Source organism: Neophocaena asiaeorientalis, unplaced genomic scaffold, assembly GCF_003031525.2.
Source record: "Neophocaena asiaeorientalis asiaeorientalis breed wild unplaced genomic scaffold, Neophocaena_asiaeorientalis_V1.1 scaffold78, whole genome shotgun sequence".
NCBI classification, from domain to species: domain Eukaryota; kingdom Metazoa; phylum Chordata; class Mammalia; order Artiodactyla; family Phocoenidae; genus Neophocaena; species Neophocaena asiaeorientalis.
In genome coordinates this window covers 2,889,624-2,906,952 of record NW_020175018.1, presented here as the reverse complement: position 1 = coordinate 2,906,952, position 17,329 = coordinate 2,889,624, and the positions used below count along the sequence as shown (strand labels likewise).

Here is a 17,329-nt window from a genome sequence, read left to right as displayed (position 1 = left end):
GGGGGGGGGCCTGGGTTCCGATTCGGACTCAGCCGACACCAGCTATGTCACCTTGGGTGGGTGAGTGACTTTCTCGTCTGGAAAATGAGGAGACTGGCCTGGATGTTCATTGCAGCTCTTTCTCATGCCCTGTCACTTCCTGAGCACCTATTAGGTGCTTGGCACTGTCCCAAGTGCTGAAAACACAGGGAAGATTAAAGCTGTGGTCAGGCATTTCAGAACCTGGGGTGGGGGGGGAAGGGGGAGGTGAAATGAATTACAATGTAGTGTGGTCGATGCTGTGAATGGGGGGACCCCTAGGAGGGGCATGGAGCCCACAGTGGAAGGGTCAGGAAAAGGTCCTTGGAAGGAGGGCTACCTGGGCTGAATGGTGAAGGATGGTTAGGAGTGAGGTGGCTGGAAAAGGTGACAGGGGCTTTTTCACAGAGAATGCCCAGGTGAAGGGGAGATCCGTCTTACTGGTGATGGGGGAGACGTCCTGAATGCACAGGTGGGATTTATCCTAAGGGAGATGGGGGTCGCCGGTCCACAAAGGGCTTTGAGCAGGGGAACTGTTACGATCACATCTGTGCTCTAAACAAACCACTCTGGCTGAAATGCGAACAATACACTGGAGGGGCAAGGAGAAAGCAGGGAGATGGTCAGGAAGCTGCACGGCGGCCCAGGAGAGTTAGCTGGTGGCCTGAGTCAGGGTGGTGGCATTCCAGCCAGATGAGAACACTTCAGGAGCTGACTGAGAGAGAGAACGGGTAGGACTTGGTGGCTATTTGGATGTGGGAGCGGGAGTGAGATGAGGTGAGGATGCCGCTTTGACACTGCCTGGTATTTGGTAGATGCTAATAAAGACTAAGGACTGACAGCGGGAGAAACTTGCACTGCGGCCCAGTTGGCTGAACCCTGGCCTTGCACACCTGTGAGGCATGGGGCTTGAGGTGTCAACCCTAAATGGTTGGTTCTCTCAGGGTTGGAGCTCCTTGTGGACTTAGGTCTTCTCTGGAGCCAGCTGGCTCGTCATTCTCTTTCCCACACTTGATTCCCGACCCGTCTTAGTGGGTGGAGTGGGGGTGTATGTGTCAGGAGGAAGGAAAACGCGTTCACAGAACTCCTTCCGCAGGGCTGGCAGGAGTGCTGGACTTTGTCTCAGTTACATGTGGATTGAGATAAAATTCCATCTCCCTCTGTCCTTCTTTCTTCCATAGTATTCTCAAAACTGTACATCTAGTCTAAATATGGTTCCCTTTCTCTTTATGCTTGAGGAGCCAGCTGATGTCTCAAGACAGTGAAAGTCATGATTTTAAGTATTTCAGGGACCAACGTAAGTGGTGATGGTGGTAGAAAGTTGGCCAAACAGCCTTGGTCATTCCTTAACTCGGATCGACTTCATACACTGGGATTCCACACGTGATTTCTTTCATAGGGGTTCAGAGCTAAGAATCTCTGAACCAGTAAAATGCAGTGATACAGGTAGGACAACGAGGCTCAGAGAGATTACAAAGAAAGACAGCAAGAACCCAGCTCCTTACGTCTGCGCTGCTGATGTTGCTATTATACGATTCTGGCATCCACAGAGAGTCTCCTAGAGGACGTGTTTTTTGTTTTTTTTTTTTTAATTTGCGGTACGCGGGCCTCTCACTGTTGTGGCCTCTCCCATTGCGGAGCACAGGCTCCGGACGCGCAGGCTCAGCGGCCATGGCTCACAGGCCCAGCCGCTCTGCGGCATGTGGGATCTTCCCGGACCGGGGCACGAACCCGCGTCCCCTGCATCGGCAAGCGGACTCTCAACCACTGCGCCACCAGGGAAGCCCGAGGACGTGGTTCTTAAAACACTGGCCGCTCTTTGGTAAGCAGAGAGGAGCGGGACCTAAGTACAGACCTCAAGTTCAAGGAGTCTCACCTGGGCGGCATCGCTGTCTTCACACTTGACCCTGCACTCACTGTTGAACTGGAAGCCATTAGTGCACTGGTAGAGCCCGTGGAATTTCGGTGGAGGAGGGTCACAAGTCACCGGAACACAAGCCCCCTCCTGCCAGCTGCCATCTTGGGTGCACTGGGTCTTGAAGGCCCGTCTTCAAGGAAGAGATAAAAGAAGAGACATCTCAAGGACCAAATGGCTGGAGCCATGCTCTGCACCCATGTTTCTCTGGAGCCGGCTAGCCCCACGTCTCCCTTTCCCCTTCCTGATTCCCTGCCTGTCCTGTTGGGTGGTAGGGGTTAAGGTAAACGTTCCTTTCTCAGGGCCAAGCAAGAGTTACCTGTGGACTGAAATAAAATTCAAGCCCTGCTGGCCCATCTCTTCTGATGGATCCTGGCGCAAGGACGGTATCATAACCCACCATTTACTATATACCAGGCACTTTGCAAGCACTTTACGTATACATCCTCATTCATTTTTCACAGCAATCTTATGTGGTAACTGTTATTATCATCCCCATTTTATTGCTGAAAAGTAGAGGCCCAGAGAAGTGAAGTCAGTTGCCTGAGGGCACACAGCCAGCAGGCAGCTGTTAACAATATCCTTCTAGATTCCCACCAAAGAGAATGCGAGGAATGGTGGGTACCGTCTCTAGCAGAGAAGTGAGCACTTCCTTCTAACCAGACAGCCAGATCTGGCTCTCCTCCCCCCAAGCACGTGTGAGTTTGCCTTTGCAGCCCCACTTACTTCTTTGACTTCCGGGAGGAGCCGGGCACGTGGTATCCAGGTCTGCACTTGTACTTGCAGAAAGAGCCCACCTTGTGCTTGTTCTCCCGGCAGCGGGCCGTCTGGAGGTCTGCGTTGGGCACTGGGGGTGGGGCCAGGCACAGGAGCTCGCACAGGGCCTCTGGGAAGGACCACAGCCCGTCCTCCATGCAGGTCAGGAGACTGTTGTTGCCTGGAGGACACAGGCAGGCAGGGTTAGCGGGGGGGGGGTGGGGTCGGGGTGGGGTGCGGAGCGTGGTCTCTGATAGCCCAATTCAGGCACTGCCTGGACTGAAGCCAACTTGAAGAACCAGAGGATCTTTCACATATAATTCCAGACCCTTACACTTACAACTGAGGAACCTAGGGAGAGAAAGAGCTGCCACACACAAAAAAAAGGGAGATGCAACTTGGGGAGTGACGTACCCCATGTCGACAGTGCATTAAAATTCAAGGTTCCTGACTTGATTCTGAAACCTCTTATACTGCATAGAAAAGAGAACTCCATAATCCTTCAGTCCATCCTCCCTCCTTTGCCATGGACATTCGAGCCCAGAGATGAAGGCCCTTGCCCCCTCTTAAGTGGCAGAGCAAGCTCCTATCAGAATCACCTCCGACCTTTGGGATCAGTGTGCTGTGTGACCTCTAGCTGCCGCTCCCTCTCTGAGCCCTGTACCCCTGTAGTTGTCCTAGCCCCCCCTATGCCTGGAAGTAAGAGCGTTGTGGTATCTGAAGGCTTGATTTTCTTTTCAGGCCCCAGTATTCAGTGAAGCTTTGCCAAAGCGGCTGAGAGATGAGCACGTCCCCCGTAGCCCGTGCCAGATCCAACAGACGTGCTGATTGCCATCGGGAAGCTGGCCTGATGGGGAACGTTACACATAAAAGTAACACACGGGGAGTCAGGCTTTTCACTGCCAGGTCATATATTATCGATGCACAGCCTGCCCCAAACCTCCCCAAGACAATCAGAGATGGACCTGAAACTTGGATCTCTCAACCAAACTCTCCTCTTCCCCGTTGTTCTTGAAAGGTGTTGACAACGAGGACTGGAATCACATGGGAGGCTCCGGGATTTGGAAGTTGGAGAGGGGTGACAGGGACGAGACTGATCATTTACGACGTACTGAGTACTTCTGCTACGTGATCTCATTTATTCTCACCACAGTGCTCTTAGTAGGATGACTCCCATTTGGAAACAGCGACTTAAGAGAGACAAGTGACTTGACCAAGTTCTCCTGGTTAGTAGAAGACTGAAGTGGGGTTTCAAGCTGATTTTGTGGTTTTTAATGGCAAGTTGGCTATACCTGCTCAGCGGAGCTGTCAGGGTCTATTCTGAGAGAGCCAAGCCCCAAGTCTCCTAGCTACAGAGAGAAAGCAATTGCTCCTGCCTTTCAGGGTGATGAGAAGATCAGATGAAACAACATTTACGAGCTGCGCTGCCAAAGAAAATGTGCTGTCAAATTCCTTATTTGCTTCTTCTCTCCCTCCTTCCCTCCCTTCTTTTCTTCCTCACCTCCCCCCTCTCTCCCTCCTAACCTCTGCCTTCAGTAGTAGACCTGAAAGGACCACAGGGGTCGCATGGAAGCCTTCATTCATTCAACAAGCATCTATTTAGTGCCTACTCTGTGCCAGCTACTCTTGTCTACGTTGGGACAACGCAGTGAACAAAACAAAACCCAAACCCTGCCCTCTTGGAGCTTATGTTCTAGTGGAATAGGGAGGAACGCATTAAAATATCCTAAAAAAGCAAACTATTTAGTAGGCTAGAAGGTGGAAAGCACTATGGAGAGAAGTAAAGCATGAAAAAGAAGAAAGGTGGGAGGGTATGTACGCTCCTCTGTTGCTTCTCTCCCCGTTCACTTTCTTCTTTCTCCTCCTGTGTCTGTGTGAGTCATCTGGGGAGTACAAGACTGTTTAGGGTCTGCAAGCCCCACAGAGGATTCCACGTTGATAAACTGTGACACTGCAAACTACAGATACTTCTACACCAAGTAAAAAGAAAAAAGGGTGTGGAAGGATGACTCATTTGGCTTCCACAGAAGCAGAGAGGGCTCCAGGATACCAGAGACCATAAAGTGCTTTTTCGCTTGGCCCCTGTGACGGGGGCAGTGTTTGGGAGAGCCTCGGCTTAGCAAGCACTTAGTGGGGAGGGCAGTCACAGAAGATAAGGGAAGCACACCCTCCCTAAATTTCCCAAGAAGGATAAAATACCTCTGGAGAAAGGGCTGAGGTGCTTTAAAAGTACACCCTACCAGCTATGCAAATCATAGATCGCAAAGCGGAAGTCATGGTTCCTTTGTGGCAAAAGCTAACATAAAAATCGCAAAACGTTAATCAAGAGAGAAAATGCAAACCAGAAATGTGCATCCTGGGAGAGGGTAAACAGGAGTTAGCCGTGCACCACAGTCAAAAGAAGAAACACGCTAAAGCAGGAACCGGCGATTCAGGACCATGGACACGCCCCACCTCACAGCAAGCGCTGAACCGTGCAGAATCAGCATTTCCACGCCCAAGCTGTGGCCGCCACCCTGCAGCCACCCTGGGGCTTTGAAGAAAGTAGGTAGGACACCGCTGTCCATGCCCTTGGCTCTGACCTCTATACTGCACCTGCAGCCATCTGTCACTGGAGGCCTTTTGTTCTGACCAGGGAGGCTCTCCTGCACACAGGGCAAGCTCACAGCGCTGAGGTGTCAGTGCTCCCGGACGTAGCACTCAACCAGTGAAGGAGCTGGGGCATTAACAAGACAGTTTCCAGAGGAATGTTCTACCCTGTCTCCCACTCTTCCCCAGCGGGACTGAGCTCCAGCTGCCCACAGAGGTAACTGGCTTTAGGAGAGATCCTGACGCTTCTATCATTTCCATGCCTCCTTTTCTCATTCCTCTCCCTGTGTTTCCTGGGAGAACATGACTCAGGACACGAGGTGAAGGCATTTCCGAGCCTGGAATCCCTGGTTGAGGGGAAGAGTGCCGATGTCAGAAAGTTATGTGACCCTGTACTTCTGTTTGTTCATCTTTTAAAGTCAGGAAAATGAATCTTGCTCAGCCTGTCTACAGGCGAAGGAAACTTCAATCTCTAGTGAGTATTAAAATAATTATAAATGTACTGTCAAAAGAAATATATCTGTTTTTATTATTGTATTTTTTTTTTTTTTTGCGGTACGCAGGCCTCTCACTGTTGTGGCCTCTCCCGTTGCGGAGCACAGGCTCCGGACGCTCAGGCTCAGCGGCCATGGCTCTCGGGCGCAGCCGCTCCACGGCATGTGGGATCTTCCCGGACCAGGGCACGAACCCGTGTCCCCTTCATCGGCAGGTGGACTCTCAACCACTGCGCCACCAGGGAAGCCCTTTATTATTGTATTTTAAAGAGTATCTAGAAGACCCCATTTCTTTGAGAGTGGCTTTAAGATTGAAATTAACCTAGAATAGAATACAAGGAGGGAAATGCCAGGAGACCTATGTCTGGTTTTTCTTAATGCCTTGTATACAGTGTTGGCACTGCCCACATCCTAAGGTCTGGGACGTGGTCTTGTTCATTCTTTTATTCCCAGAACCTACCCTGTGGCAAGCACATAGTAAGCCCTCAGTATCCATTTGTTAAATGCGTGGAGTATTATGAATCTACGTGTGACCTTGAACAAGTCACCTAACCTCTCTGTCCCTAAACCAAAGCCGTCTTTAAATTCTTGTCCAGCTCTAATATTTTAGGATGTGGAAGGGTATTGGCCACTGTATTAAGAAAACAAAAATGCAGCTAGCTGGACCAGGATAAGGACAAACCAGCACTCAGGAGGTTGCATTAACCAAAGGTAGAAGTGGGAGGAGATTCAGCTTCATTGCTCCTGTTAAGAAACAGACCTTGGACTTCCCTGGTGGCGCAGTGGTTAAGACTCCGCCTGCCAATGCAGGGGACACGGGTTCGATCCCTGATCCAGGAAGATCCCACATGCCACGGAGCAACTAAGCCCGTGTGCCACAACTGCTGAGCCTGTGATCTAGAGCCCGCGAGCCACAACTACTGAACCCGTGTACAACAACGACTGAAGCCCACACGCCTAGAGCCCGTGTTCCGCAACAAGAGAAGCCACCGCAATGAGAAGCCCGCACACTGCAACAGAGGAGTCCCTGCTCGCCACAACTAGAGAAAGCCCGCGTGCGGCAACAAAGACCCAACGCAGCCAAAAATAAATAAATAAATTTATTAAAAAAAAGAAACAGACCTTGACAGAAGTGACAGCGCAAGAAGAAGAAGAACAAGGGAGACTAATACAGAAGAGGCCTCACCCAGTGCCAGGGCTGCATAAAGTCAGGGAGAAGCTGAGGCAGGAGAAATGGAGGTACCAAGAGAAGCATGCAATCGTCTGCCGATTCTAGTCCTGAAAGCACATTTCTAGGCTCCTGGAATCCCAAGGAGCTAAAGAGAAAATCTGAGCTGGGCTTGGCAGTCCCAGAAAACATCATTTGCTCAGGAAAACTGGGCTCTCTCAGCTCCAGCCTGGGTGAGTCAGATCACATTTTGATTATTAAATGGTCCATTTCCCCCTCTAAATGTCTGAAAGGAATTCTACCAATAGCTGTCTGTAATTGAGTCTATGAGGCAGGCCTAGGAAGAATTACTGGCGCCATCTCCTTGATCCTCCTAATAACCCAGTTTGTCATTAATCCCATTTTGTAGGTGAGAAAAGTGAGTCCCTGAGTGGGAAAGTGAGCTGCTCAAACTACAGCTGGGGCTCACTCCAGGTCTGTCTGACTCCTGCGTGCTCTCTCGACCCCGCTACAGAGCCTGTACCCAAGAGCATGGCCAAAGAGGAACTGCTGTCTAGAGAAAACCTCATGGAATCAGGACTGTGGACGAATGGAGTATGCCAAAATCAAAATTAGTCATAGAGTAAGATTTCACCACTCCCTCCCCCTCCCCGCTGTCCAGAAGGGTGTCGCTCACTTCCGAATTTCTTTACCAAGAGGCCCTGTATGTTAGACACAAAGAAAAAGAATGTGCTAAGATGCAGTCACAGACAGGGATAATACATGGAGAATGTCCTAAGAAGAGGGAGCAAAGAGCCTGGAATGTTGGACACCTGCCATGTAGGAGGGGCTGGGGAATGCAAAAGTGGGATTATTTCACCAGGTTGGTGGGAACGGGCGCACCTAGCAAGAGGGCACCATTTCTAGGGTCAGGACCCCTGGGTGACCTTGTGGCCCCAGTGCTGATGGTAACTCATACGTGACCTTGCATAAATGCCCTCCTGTCTTGGACCTCAGTTTGTGCACTGCACAGTGAAATGACTGGCCTTGGTGACCTCTAGGCTTCTCCCAGCTCTGCCCTCTGTTTCGGGGTTTGATGGGAGTTCTGGGTTGAGGGGCATGGTTTAGAAAAGGCCAAAGGGATTCTGGGGCAGCAGCTAAGAACCCTGAAGTAAGACTAGGCTGGACTCCTGAAGCTTGAGCGACCATTCAGAGTAGAGTGGGGGTGAGGGAGTGAGGGAGACAGGAAGAATTATCTAAGAGATAAAACTGCTGCTTGGTCTGTATTCTTACCACTGCTCATATCTAAAGGCGGCTTCCTAAGCAGCTGTGTGATCCTGAACACGTTTCTTCTCCACAGTGCTCCTCAGGCCCCCAGGAAGCGTCTGGGTAGTGCTTTATCATTAGCACCTCGTGGTGCTTTGGACCCAGTGACATCCTAGACCCTGTTATCTCCAAAGTAGGAGGATGATAAGAGCAAGAAAGCAGCATTCTCTTAGGAGTGGTATGAGAATTCCTCTTTGGGGGTGACCCTGTTTTTATGAGGAAGATGCCCCAATGAGACCCTTGGGATAAAGCGGAATCCTCCAGGGCTGGCTATCTGCTTCTGAGAAAGATGAAAGGGTCTCTGCCTGAGAGAGGATGTGAAATTCCTAGAGGAAGGGAGGTCAGGCCAGGATTCTGAGGGAGAGGGTAAGGGGTGAGGAACAGAGCGGAGGTTGGGCGGGAGCCTGGACACTGCAGGTTGTGGGCACTCACCTCACGTCCCTATCTTCAGGAGAGTCTAAAGAAATCAGAAGATGCTCGATGGTATTAGGTATCTTCTGCAAACTAGTGAATAGACTGCCTTGAAATCTGAGGTTAGACAGAAGTAGACAGTGGGTCTTTTAGAAAGATTTTTTTTTTTGGCCGTGTCATGCGTCATGCGGGATCTTAGTTCCCCCACCAGGGATCGAACACACGCCCCCTGCAGTGGAAGCGCGGAGTCTTAACTACTGGACCGCCAGGGAAGGCCCTAGAAAGATTTCTGTAGGAAGAGCACATGCTTGCTTCAGAAGCCCCACTCCAGAATTGATATCCAGGGCACCCCACATGGTTGAGGTGAGGCTGACTAGGTCATGGAAGTAACGTTGCAATTTTAGCCATTTAATTAAACATTTATGATTTTGAAGTTATTTTTTTTAAACTTGAGAGTAGTATTTTTTCCCTCATGCACGTCTGTAGGTTTGGTCTGTGCTTTTAGTGGTCGTTTGATAAAGGACCTTGGAGGGAGTGATTCTAGGGCTGTGAGTTCGCAGGGTATTTTGTGTACACCTGGATTCTAAGGCACAAGGGAGTTTGTGGTGCTACCTGCATTATAGCAGTTTTAGGGCCACACTCAGTGCTTCTCCTGGGTGGTGGCTGTTTGACTGAGAACACTAACCTCCAGGTCCTGAGAGGAGCATAGAGGATGGATCGCGTCTCTACAGCTCCCAGAACTAAGGCCTCCGTGGGACAAAGGGGTCATGGGCCGAGAGGGTAGCCACTGCCGGGATTCTCATAAGGGTGCCCCTTGGAGATGAGTATTTACTAAGCACTTTCTCTGGCCCTGGCATTTTGTACACACCATTTCTTTTAATTCTCAACATGACACTTCAACGTGGCTGCTCTTACAGCCATCTTAAAATGAGAGTATTGAGGCTCAAGGATGTGAAATTGCTTTCCTAAGATCAGATGGGGCAGAACCAGGGGTGGAATCCCAGTCTGTCTGACGAAAGCTCACATTCTTTTTGCTTAAATCACGCTGCAGGGAAAGGAAAAACGAAGGGAGGAAAGGGAAGCAAACAAGAAATATGGTAAAATTTTGTTTTGATCACCTCTTTATCTTCTGGCTTAAGAAGGGAGGCATCATTAACAAGCTCAAGAGAGAGGTAAGGGCTTCCCTGGTGGCGCAGTGGTTGAGAGTCCGCCTGCCGATGCAGGGGACACGGGTTCGTGCCCCGGTCCGGAAAGATCCCACATGCCGCAGAGCGGCTGCGCCCGTGAGCCATGGCCGCTGAGCCTGCGCATCCGGAGCCTGTGCTCCGCAACGGGAGAGGCCACAACAGTGAGAAACCCGCATACCGCAAAAAAAAAAAAAAAGAGAGAGAGAGGTAAAAGGACCTCTGCCCAGTTTTTGCTGCCAAAAGATCCAAGCGAAAGCATCAAAACCTGGAATCTGAACATCAGATGATGCTGAGAACCAAGGTCATGGTATGCCAGTGGGTCCTGGTGGGTCACTGTGGCCACTGGCGAGATGCTGCCCTGTGTTTTCAAGGGAAGAGCAAAGTGGGTATCAACAACTATCAAAATGGCGGTCCTCCTGGGGCCATGTCTACATGGTAGGGTCACCCCCTCCACCAGAGTCAAGCAGAGGAGCAATGGCAGAAGGGCCTGAATCATTTTGATTAAGGATTATTATTAGCCACAATGAGGGCTGTAATAATCAATGCTAATTTATACACCTCCCTTTCCCAAGGGCCTCTGATTGAGAGGTGAAGTGTGATTTCCTAGTCTGGAGTTCTTAACAGGTCCCACTTCTGGGCAAATGGGGGCCAAGGGAAGGGCTCAGGTAACCTGAAAGATGGAGGGTTTACAAGTTCCACTGGTCTCTTCACCTCTCTCAGATCTCAATCTCTATAGCAGCTCAGATAAAATGATTTTACGTTCAAATCTTCTTGGGTAAAAAAAAAAAATGAGGGGCCCTAAAGGACGTACCCCAGAAGTGCTTCCTGCTTTGCTTTTGGGGCAGTGTAGTGAGATTGCCGGGTCCTTCCCTCATTTCTTAAAAGAAACACTTCTTATGGTATTACTTTCATCAATTTATCCAGCCACGGTTTATACACTTTATTGAGTCTTACTATGTGTGGTAATCTTTTGAAGTTCTATATTTCCTTGAAAATTTGGGGACACTATTGACTTTCTCTAATCATCAAAATGCCTGAAACTCATGAATTTGCAATGTGACATCTAAGTTGAAGGGGATTTACACACCTCCCTCCAACCGCCCCCCCACCACTCCACAGAAGTCCACTCATTCCCACTCTATAGAATGATGAACCCCAAGGTAGGACACCTGCTTAGTGAGATATCATTTGGGGTGTCTGATAAAGGGGCAATGTTTCCTCCGATAAACCAAGCAAAGGAGAGAGTCCTGGCACCTGTGAGAATTGAGTATAATGTCCAAATCCAATACGCAACTAGAAGCCAAGAGCGTCGCTCTGATGATGCCGCTAACCTGCCCTGCGATTTTGTACAAGTTCCTTCCTTCCTCTCACTGGACCTCAGTTTCACCACCTTTCCAATAATCAGTTATTCCTGACTAGTTTAAAGAGCCCTTTTAGTCTTGACAGTCTAGGTCACCCAGGCCAGCCTCTCACTCATTTCCAACATAAGTTCTCTTCTCCAGTTCGCCAGACTATGCCTTACTCACCCAAATACCCCTAGCACGCTGCCCACGAGATCCCTGTAAGCACTTTCCGCCCAGAACCACTCCTCTCTGAGCTAGCCCTTCCTAAGGAGAAGCAGTGGCCTTTGGAAAAAGACAGACCTGGGCCCCATGGCGGAGGCCCCCACTAACAGCATGATCTTGGACAAGTTCTTTCACCTCTCTGAGCCTGGATCTCCTCCTCTGTGAAAACGAGAATAGTGATAATACTTACCTCCTAAGCTTACTGGGCCCTAAACCTACGCAGTGAACTAGTCACATCAGTTCCAAATGTTACTTTCTTAGAATCTTTTCCTTCCTTCTACCCTCCTTCCCTTCCTTCTTGTCTCTTTCCTCTTTTGCCAGATTTGAAAGATCTTACAGATGCCATACGTATCCATACTCCACTTTCCCCTCAGCTGTGCAGCAAGGCAGTCTGCATAAATACAATGGGCAGAAAGGAATCAGAAGCGCAGATAAAACCCTGTCCACCCCTTGGTGTTTGAGCCCCAGCTGGAGGACCTGGGAGCAGCCTCCAGGCCTCCCACAGGAAGGGCGGTACCTTTCAGCTGCGCTGGGTGGCGGCACTGGAAGGAGCACGTGCTCCCGAACGTGGTGCCCTCAAGGCAGGAGAACGAGGCAGCGTACACGTGGTGCTGGTCCGGGACGCCGCAGTCCACTGGCTCACACACCACCTGCTTGTTCCACTTGCCCTCCGTGCAGGTCACCGTGACACTGGGTCCTGTCTGAAAGGCGGGGGCGGGCACAGTGAGGAACGGCAGATGGAACCCCCAAAACGTGGCGAAACCCCCTTCTCCCCCAGGCTACGGCGCAGGCTCTTGCCAGGTGTCCAGAGATCAACGTTTAGCGTTTAACTCTAGCTCCCTTTGCATGATCCCAACAACTGTTTGAAGGCGGTGTTTCAGTTCCCACTTTACAGCTGCAGAAACTGAGGCTGAGAGACATTACGGGATTAGCTCCAAGTTACAGAGCTGGAAAAAGGATGAGTGGGAACTGAGCCCAGGCTCTTCACTGCTGTCTGGAGAGTCTCTCAGATCATTATTTCCATTCTGTTGCTGAGAATCTTAAGGCTCAGACCTCTCGGGGCCTGAGGACTTCTTTCACGAAATAGCCCCTGAAACGTGGCACAGCAGTGGGACACTGGCTGTTGATCTTCGTATCTTTTCTTGGCCCTGGAGGAGACTGTGTGTTTCATCCTCTAGTGCTTGGCACAGAGTGGGCATCGCCAGGGGAGAATGGAGAGCTGGATTTGGTCCTTTGAGCTATGAGATAGTGGGCAGGTCCCTTTCCTCGAGTTGTCCCTTTGGCGTTGAACCCAAGGATTGCTCTAAGAGCCACTCCCTACTCTGAGATGTGATGGTTCAATAGCTGGGAGAGGGAGACGTGAAGAAGGAACGAGCCTGAGAAAATGAAAGGGTCGACAGGGATTTGACCCAGACTAGAAGATGGCAGGGCTAGGGGTGGAAGGGCGAGGCCACGCTACAGAGCCACGGGAGGGACCGGCATCGGCAGCCAGCATGGAGGCCTCCATTCAAGGAGGGAGCTGCCAAATCCCAGGGGATCGGGGATGCCAAACGTTGAGTTGGGATTTTAAAAGCACAGGACACTTTACCCCTCTCTTAAGCACACATCCAAGGGAGGAGAGGTCCCTCACTGCCCAAACCGGCTTAATTGTTTCCACAGGACTTCAGACCTTCCGTGTCTGACACACAGAAGCAGGTGTCTAAGACAAGCAATTGAGGGTCCCAGAGGTCCCACGGGGACTGTGCAAACAGATGTTCCCAGCAACGAGGAACGTGCCCTGTGTACCTGGAGCGCGAAGTGGGAGTCCGCTGGCAGGACCCCCCAGGAGGCTGCACCTGGAATCCCCAAATCTCAGGACTTAACTAACTGCCGCTCCCCTCCCCCACCCGAGACCCCACGGCCACACTGGCCGAAGCAACGTCCTGCGACACCTCCGGTCCACTCGCTGCCACTGCCCTCATGCGGGACTCATCCCCCTTCCACACGCTCTTCTGATGACTTCCCGATGGCTCTCCCTGCGGCCAGTCTTCTGCCAGACTCCAAGCCACACCCAGGTGGGCCGCTGGAAGGACCTTTATCCGCCATGATCTGACCACGCCACTTCCTTCAACAGCTCCCTGCTGCCCTAAAGATGACCCTCAAACTTCTGACCAAGCTAACAGGGCCTTGCTTGCCCCTCCAGCCTCACTGCTTGGGTGAGTTCAGCAAAAGAAACATCTGTCTGTGGCGCGCTCCTTCTCACCAACGGGCATCCGCATACCATTCCTGCCTGTGCCTAGAGCCTGCCTCCTTCCCTCCCCACAACACGCGCCCCTCTGTCTGTCTCTCTAGTTCTCAGTTTTCATGTCGCTTCTTCCAGGGAGCTTTCCTTGACTCCCCCTGTGCTCCCACAACACCCTGCACTTCCCTTCACAGTGTTTAGCACACTGTGAGGCCATCACTCACTCATCTTCTGCTCGTGGTCGCTAGTCACTAAGCTCCTTGAGGGGAGGAACTAGGTTTACCTCAGTGATCTTTTTTTCTCTAGCACCTACTATAGTATCTGGTTCCCGGAGTGCAGATGTTTGAATGAATGAATGAGCACCTCACTGACAGAGGGTTCACCTCTTCTGAAGGCAGCCCATTTGACTGTAGCAGAGTTCTGACTGTGACGGTTTCAGTCCAAAATTCACGCTCAGCCCACGGTTTTCCAGGTTTGCAACCTATATGGGGACTCTGGTACATGTTGTATGCTCCTCTGAACAGAACCACTGTCTGAGAAATCCCAGATTGACTCCCTCATTCATTCGATCCACACCTATTTACTGAGCATCTACTATGGGGCAGCAGTACTTTAAGTGCTGAGGATTCAGCAGAGAGCAGGTTCCACATCCACTCAGCCTTTCCTGGGCTGGAGAGGGGCTCTGAGCCCGGCACCTGCGCACACCTGGCTTTTGATCAGCTCGTCATCCCGCTGTATCTGGAGCACGTAGCCCGTCCAGCAGCTCACAGTGCACTGGGCACCGTGGTAGCGGTCGCTGCTGGAGCAGTTGAGAGAAGCGTTCTCCACAGCCAGCTTCGGGCAGTCAGCGGCCTCACATGCGAAGTGCACGCAGCTGAGGAGGAAAGAAACAAGAGGGTGAGTGGGCGCTTTCTTGCAGGACGACTGCACTCCAGCTGGAAGACAAAACCTCACGGGCTTCCTCTCCAAACCTCCGGAGGCTGAAACTGGAGACACAGAGAGTGAACAAGACTCTGGAGGCAGTGGTCAAAGTTTATCGCTAAAAGCACAAGTTATGGAAACAGACAAACCAGAGTTCAAATCCTTGAAGCTTGAAAACCTTCTACGTTATGAATCTTCAAACCTTGCAGAACCTCAGTTTTTCCGTCTGCAAAATGGGGATCATTATGATTACGGCAAGTATTCTTTGAGTCTCTTATCTGCCAGGCACTGAGTTGAAGGAAAGCCTCTTCATATTTTATAATAGTACTCACTTCCGAGGGTCGCTGTGAGAATTAAATCAGATAGTTCAGCAAAAGCACAGAGTGGAATTGCTGGCACATAAAAGCACTCAATAAATGGTAGCAGCTAATGGTATGAATAAATCTATGCTCTATTACCTAGAAGCTGTGTAACTCAGGCAAAGTACATCACCTCTCTGAGCTTCAGTGTACTCTCAAATTCGGCCAACCTATAGGTCCGTGAGATTCAACTGGGGTACTGAAAGTAGAAGTCTTTTATAAACTGTAAAGTGACTTATGAATTGTTAGAAAAGTTGTGCAGAGATCACGCCGTTCATCTTCAAGTCCGAGCTCCATCTAAGTTTCTACAGGAAGCTTTCTCGTGTCCCAGGCAAGCTCCCCCTGCCTCACTGGGCCCTCCTTTCTCTAAAAGCCTGGTCTCTTGCTTCATGCGTTGAAAACACAGGTCCTGGGCGCTCACCACGTGCCGGAATGTGTGCTAACCCTTAAGGAAACGGAAAAAAACATAAAACCCCTGTGCTTAGGTGATCTTTCCCCTCGTACTACCGTCATGCAGACGCTTAATAACATTAGTGACCATTCACTGACTGCTTATATACATGAGCTCACCCATCCTCACGGCAACCCTATGAGCTAAGTGTTATTCATTTTACAGTTGGAAAAATCGGGGACCGGCAAGATCAAGTTACTTGTTTAAGTTCCCATCCAGATGTGTGACTCCAAAGTCCTTGCTGTTAACCTCAACTCACACCTGGACTAGAACTTCCCTGAGGGTAGAGATAATGCCTGTTTCACCTCAGTATACTTCGCACTGCCAGTAAAAATGCCTTGCATGAAATAGCTGTTTCCTAAATAGCAAGAAACAAATGGTGGCAGTGTCTTGCAATAACTCTTAAGCACTTTGCAGACGTTGACATGTTGATTTTGAACACTGAAAGCTTCCAGGAGGCAGTTCTCTCTACCTTGCCCCTCTGACTCTGTCTAACACAACGCCTGGCATACGGTATGCACAGACAGCTAGGTTGCCATCCACAGCCTCGAAGTTTTCTTTTTCCTGTTTCTATCTAGGACACAAGGAGCGGTGGGTGGCTCAAACCAACTTAAGAAGAAATTCCCAACTTTTTTCTCAGTGCCAGTTTCCAGGATACCCCACTGAGGATTTTACAGGAACATGGTTACTCAGCCCCACTCTCTATCCCCTGCTCAAAAGTATGGTAAGAATTAAAGTGGGATAAGTGGGGTGGGCGGTGCGGGGGCGGGTGTGAGGCGCTAACATCTCTAAAACTTATCACAAACAAATTCACTTTTAAAATACCCAGACAAGGGCAAGCCTTAGTTTCAGGTCTCAAACCCGCACCGATGTGAGCTCTGCAGTCTCCACATACCGCCTCCCCTTTCAGAAATGCAGGGTGAGTGGGATTAAGTGATACTTGCTGAGCTGTTCTGATTCTCCGCCCTTTTTCCTGCCCCTGACAGCCTCTGCGGGGCTCCATGTGGAGACTGTAGCTGTGGAGTCAACGCAGGGGCTTTGACACCAAACAATGCATCTGTTCACGTTGTGTAAGCGCTGGGGGAAAGAGCCACATGGTTCCAATTTAAATAGATTTACTCTGTAAGCTACCAGCTTCCAAGCCAGTCTTCTGACCTTTACCTTACAGTTTGGCCGTTCTCGCCCTGCACTCCCAGGAGGTCCCTGGGCTCCCATCTGATGACCACCAGGGGGGCTCTGGGAACTCTTTTTGAAAGACAATGGCTCTGGGCTTCTCTGGGCTACGGGGACATTAGGATAAAAACAGCACCCTCCCTCCTTCTGTGCTTATTAAGGTTCTCCTCTGTAGGAAAAGGATAAACTGGAAAACTTGGTTTCCTAGAATGGAAAGAATGTCCCAGGGCTTAGCAAGTGGGCAAATTCGGGAGCCCCAGCTCTGCCATTTATCAGTTGTTTGATCTTGGAAAGTTATGTAACACCCTGAGCCTCAGTTTCCTCCTCTGTCAAGTGGAGGTGACAAAATGATCCACCTCTCAAGACTGTCAAAACCAGGGGACATGTCAGCCACTGGCTCATCCATTCAACACACTTGCCTGGGGCTCTCGCTGAGCAGCAGACGCTGTTCTAGACGCTAGGGCTGCCGTGGAGGAGTCCTGTCACCGTGTGTATTTGAGGAGGGAGGACATGTGCCCAAAAAAAGTAATCGATAAGCTTGTTTTAGATACCGTAAGGGCACTAAACCCAGGTGACATTATAGAGGGTGACTGTTAGGGGAGGGGTGGGCAGGACACCACGCACATAGGGGTCAGGGGAAGCCTCCTCGGGGACACCTGAACTAAGACCCGGATGAGACGAAGGGATTAGCTATACAAAGGTTTGGGGCAGAAGGAATTCCAGGCAGAGTGAAGGGCATGTGCAAAGGTCCAGCACAGGTTGGAGCTCAGCGTGTTTGCAGAGCTGAAAGGTCAAG

General features: G+C 50.5%; 1 protein-coding gene across 1 annotated transcript in view; it reads right to left on the bottom strand.

The window, feature by feature from the left end:
- The window catches only part of PAPPA (pappalysin 1), a 225,850-nt gene that overhangs the window by 53,351 nt on the left and 155,170 nt on the right, over window positions 1-17,329 (bottom strand). Inside the window, exons 14-17 of the mRNA XM_024762187.1 lie at window positions 14,335-14,503; window positions 11,926-12,109; window positions 2,660-2,870; window positions 1,895-2,066 (exon numbers count right to left, since the gene is read on the bottom strand). Of these exons, the coding sequence (XP_024617955.1) occupies window positions 1,895-2,066; window positions 2,660-2,870; window positions 11,926-12,109; window positions 14,335-14,503 (736 nt within the window). The remainder of the gene's footprint in view (window positions 1-1,894; window positions 2,067-2,659; window positions 2,871-11,925; window positions 12,110-14,334; window positions 14,504-17,329) is intronic.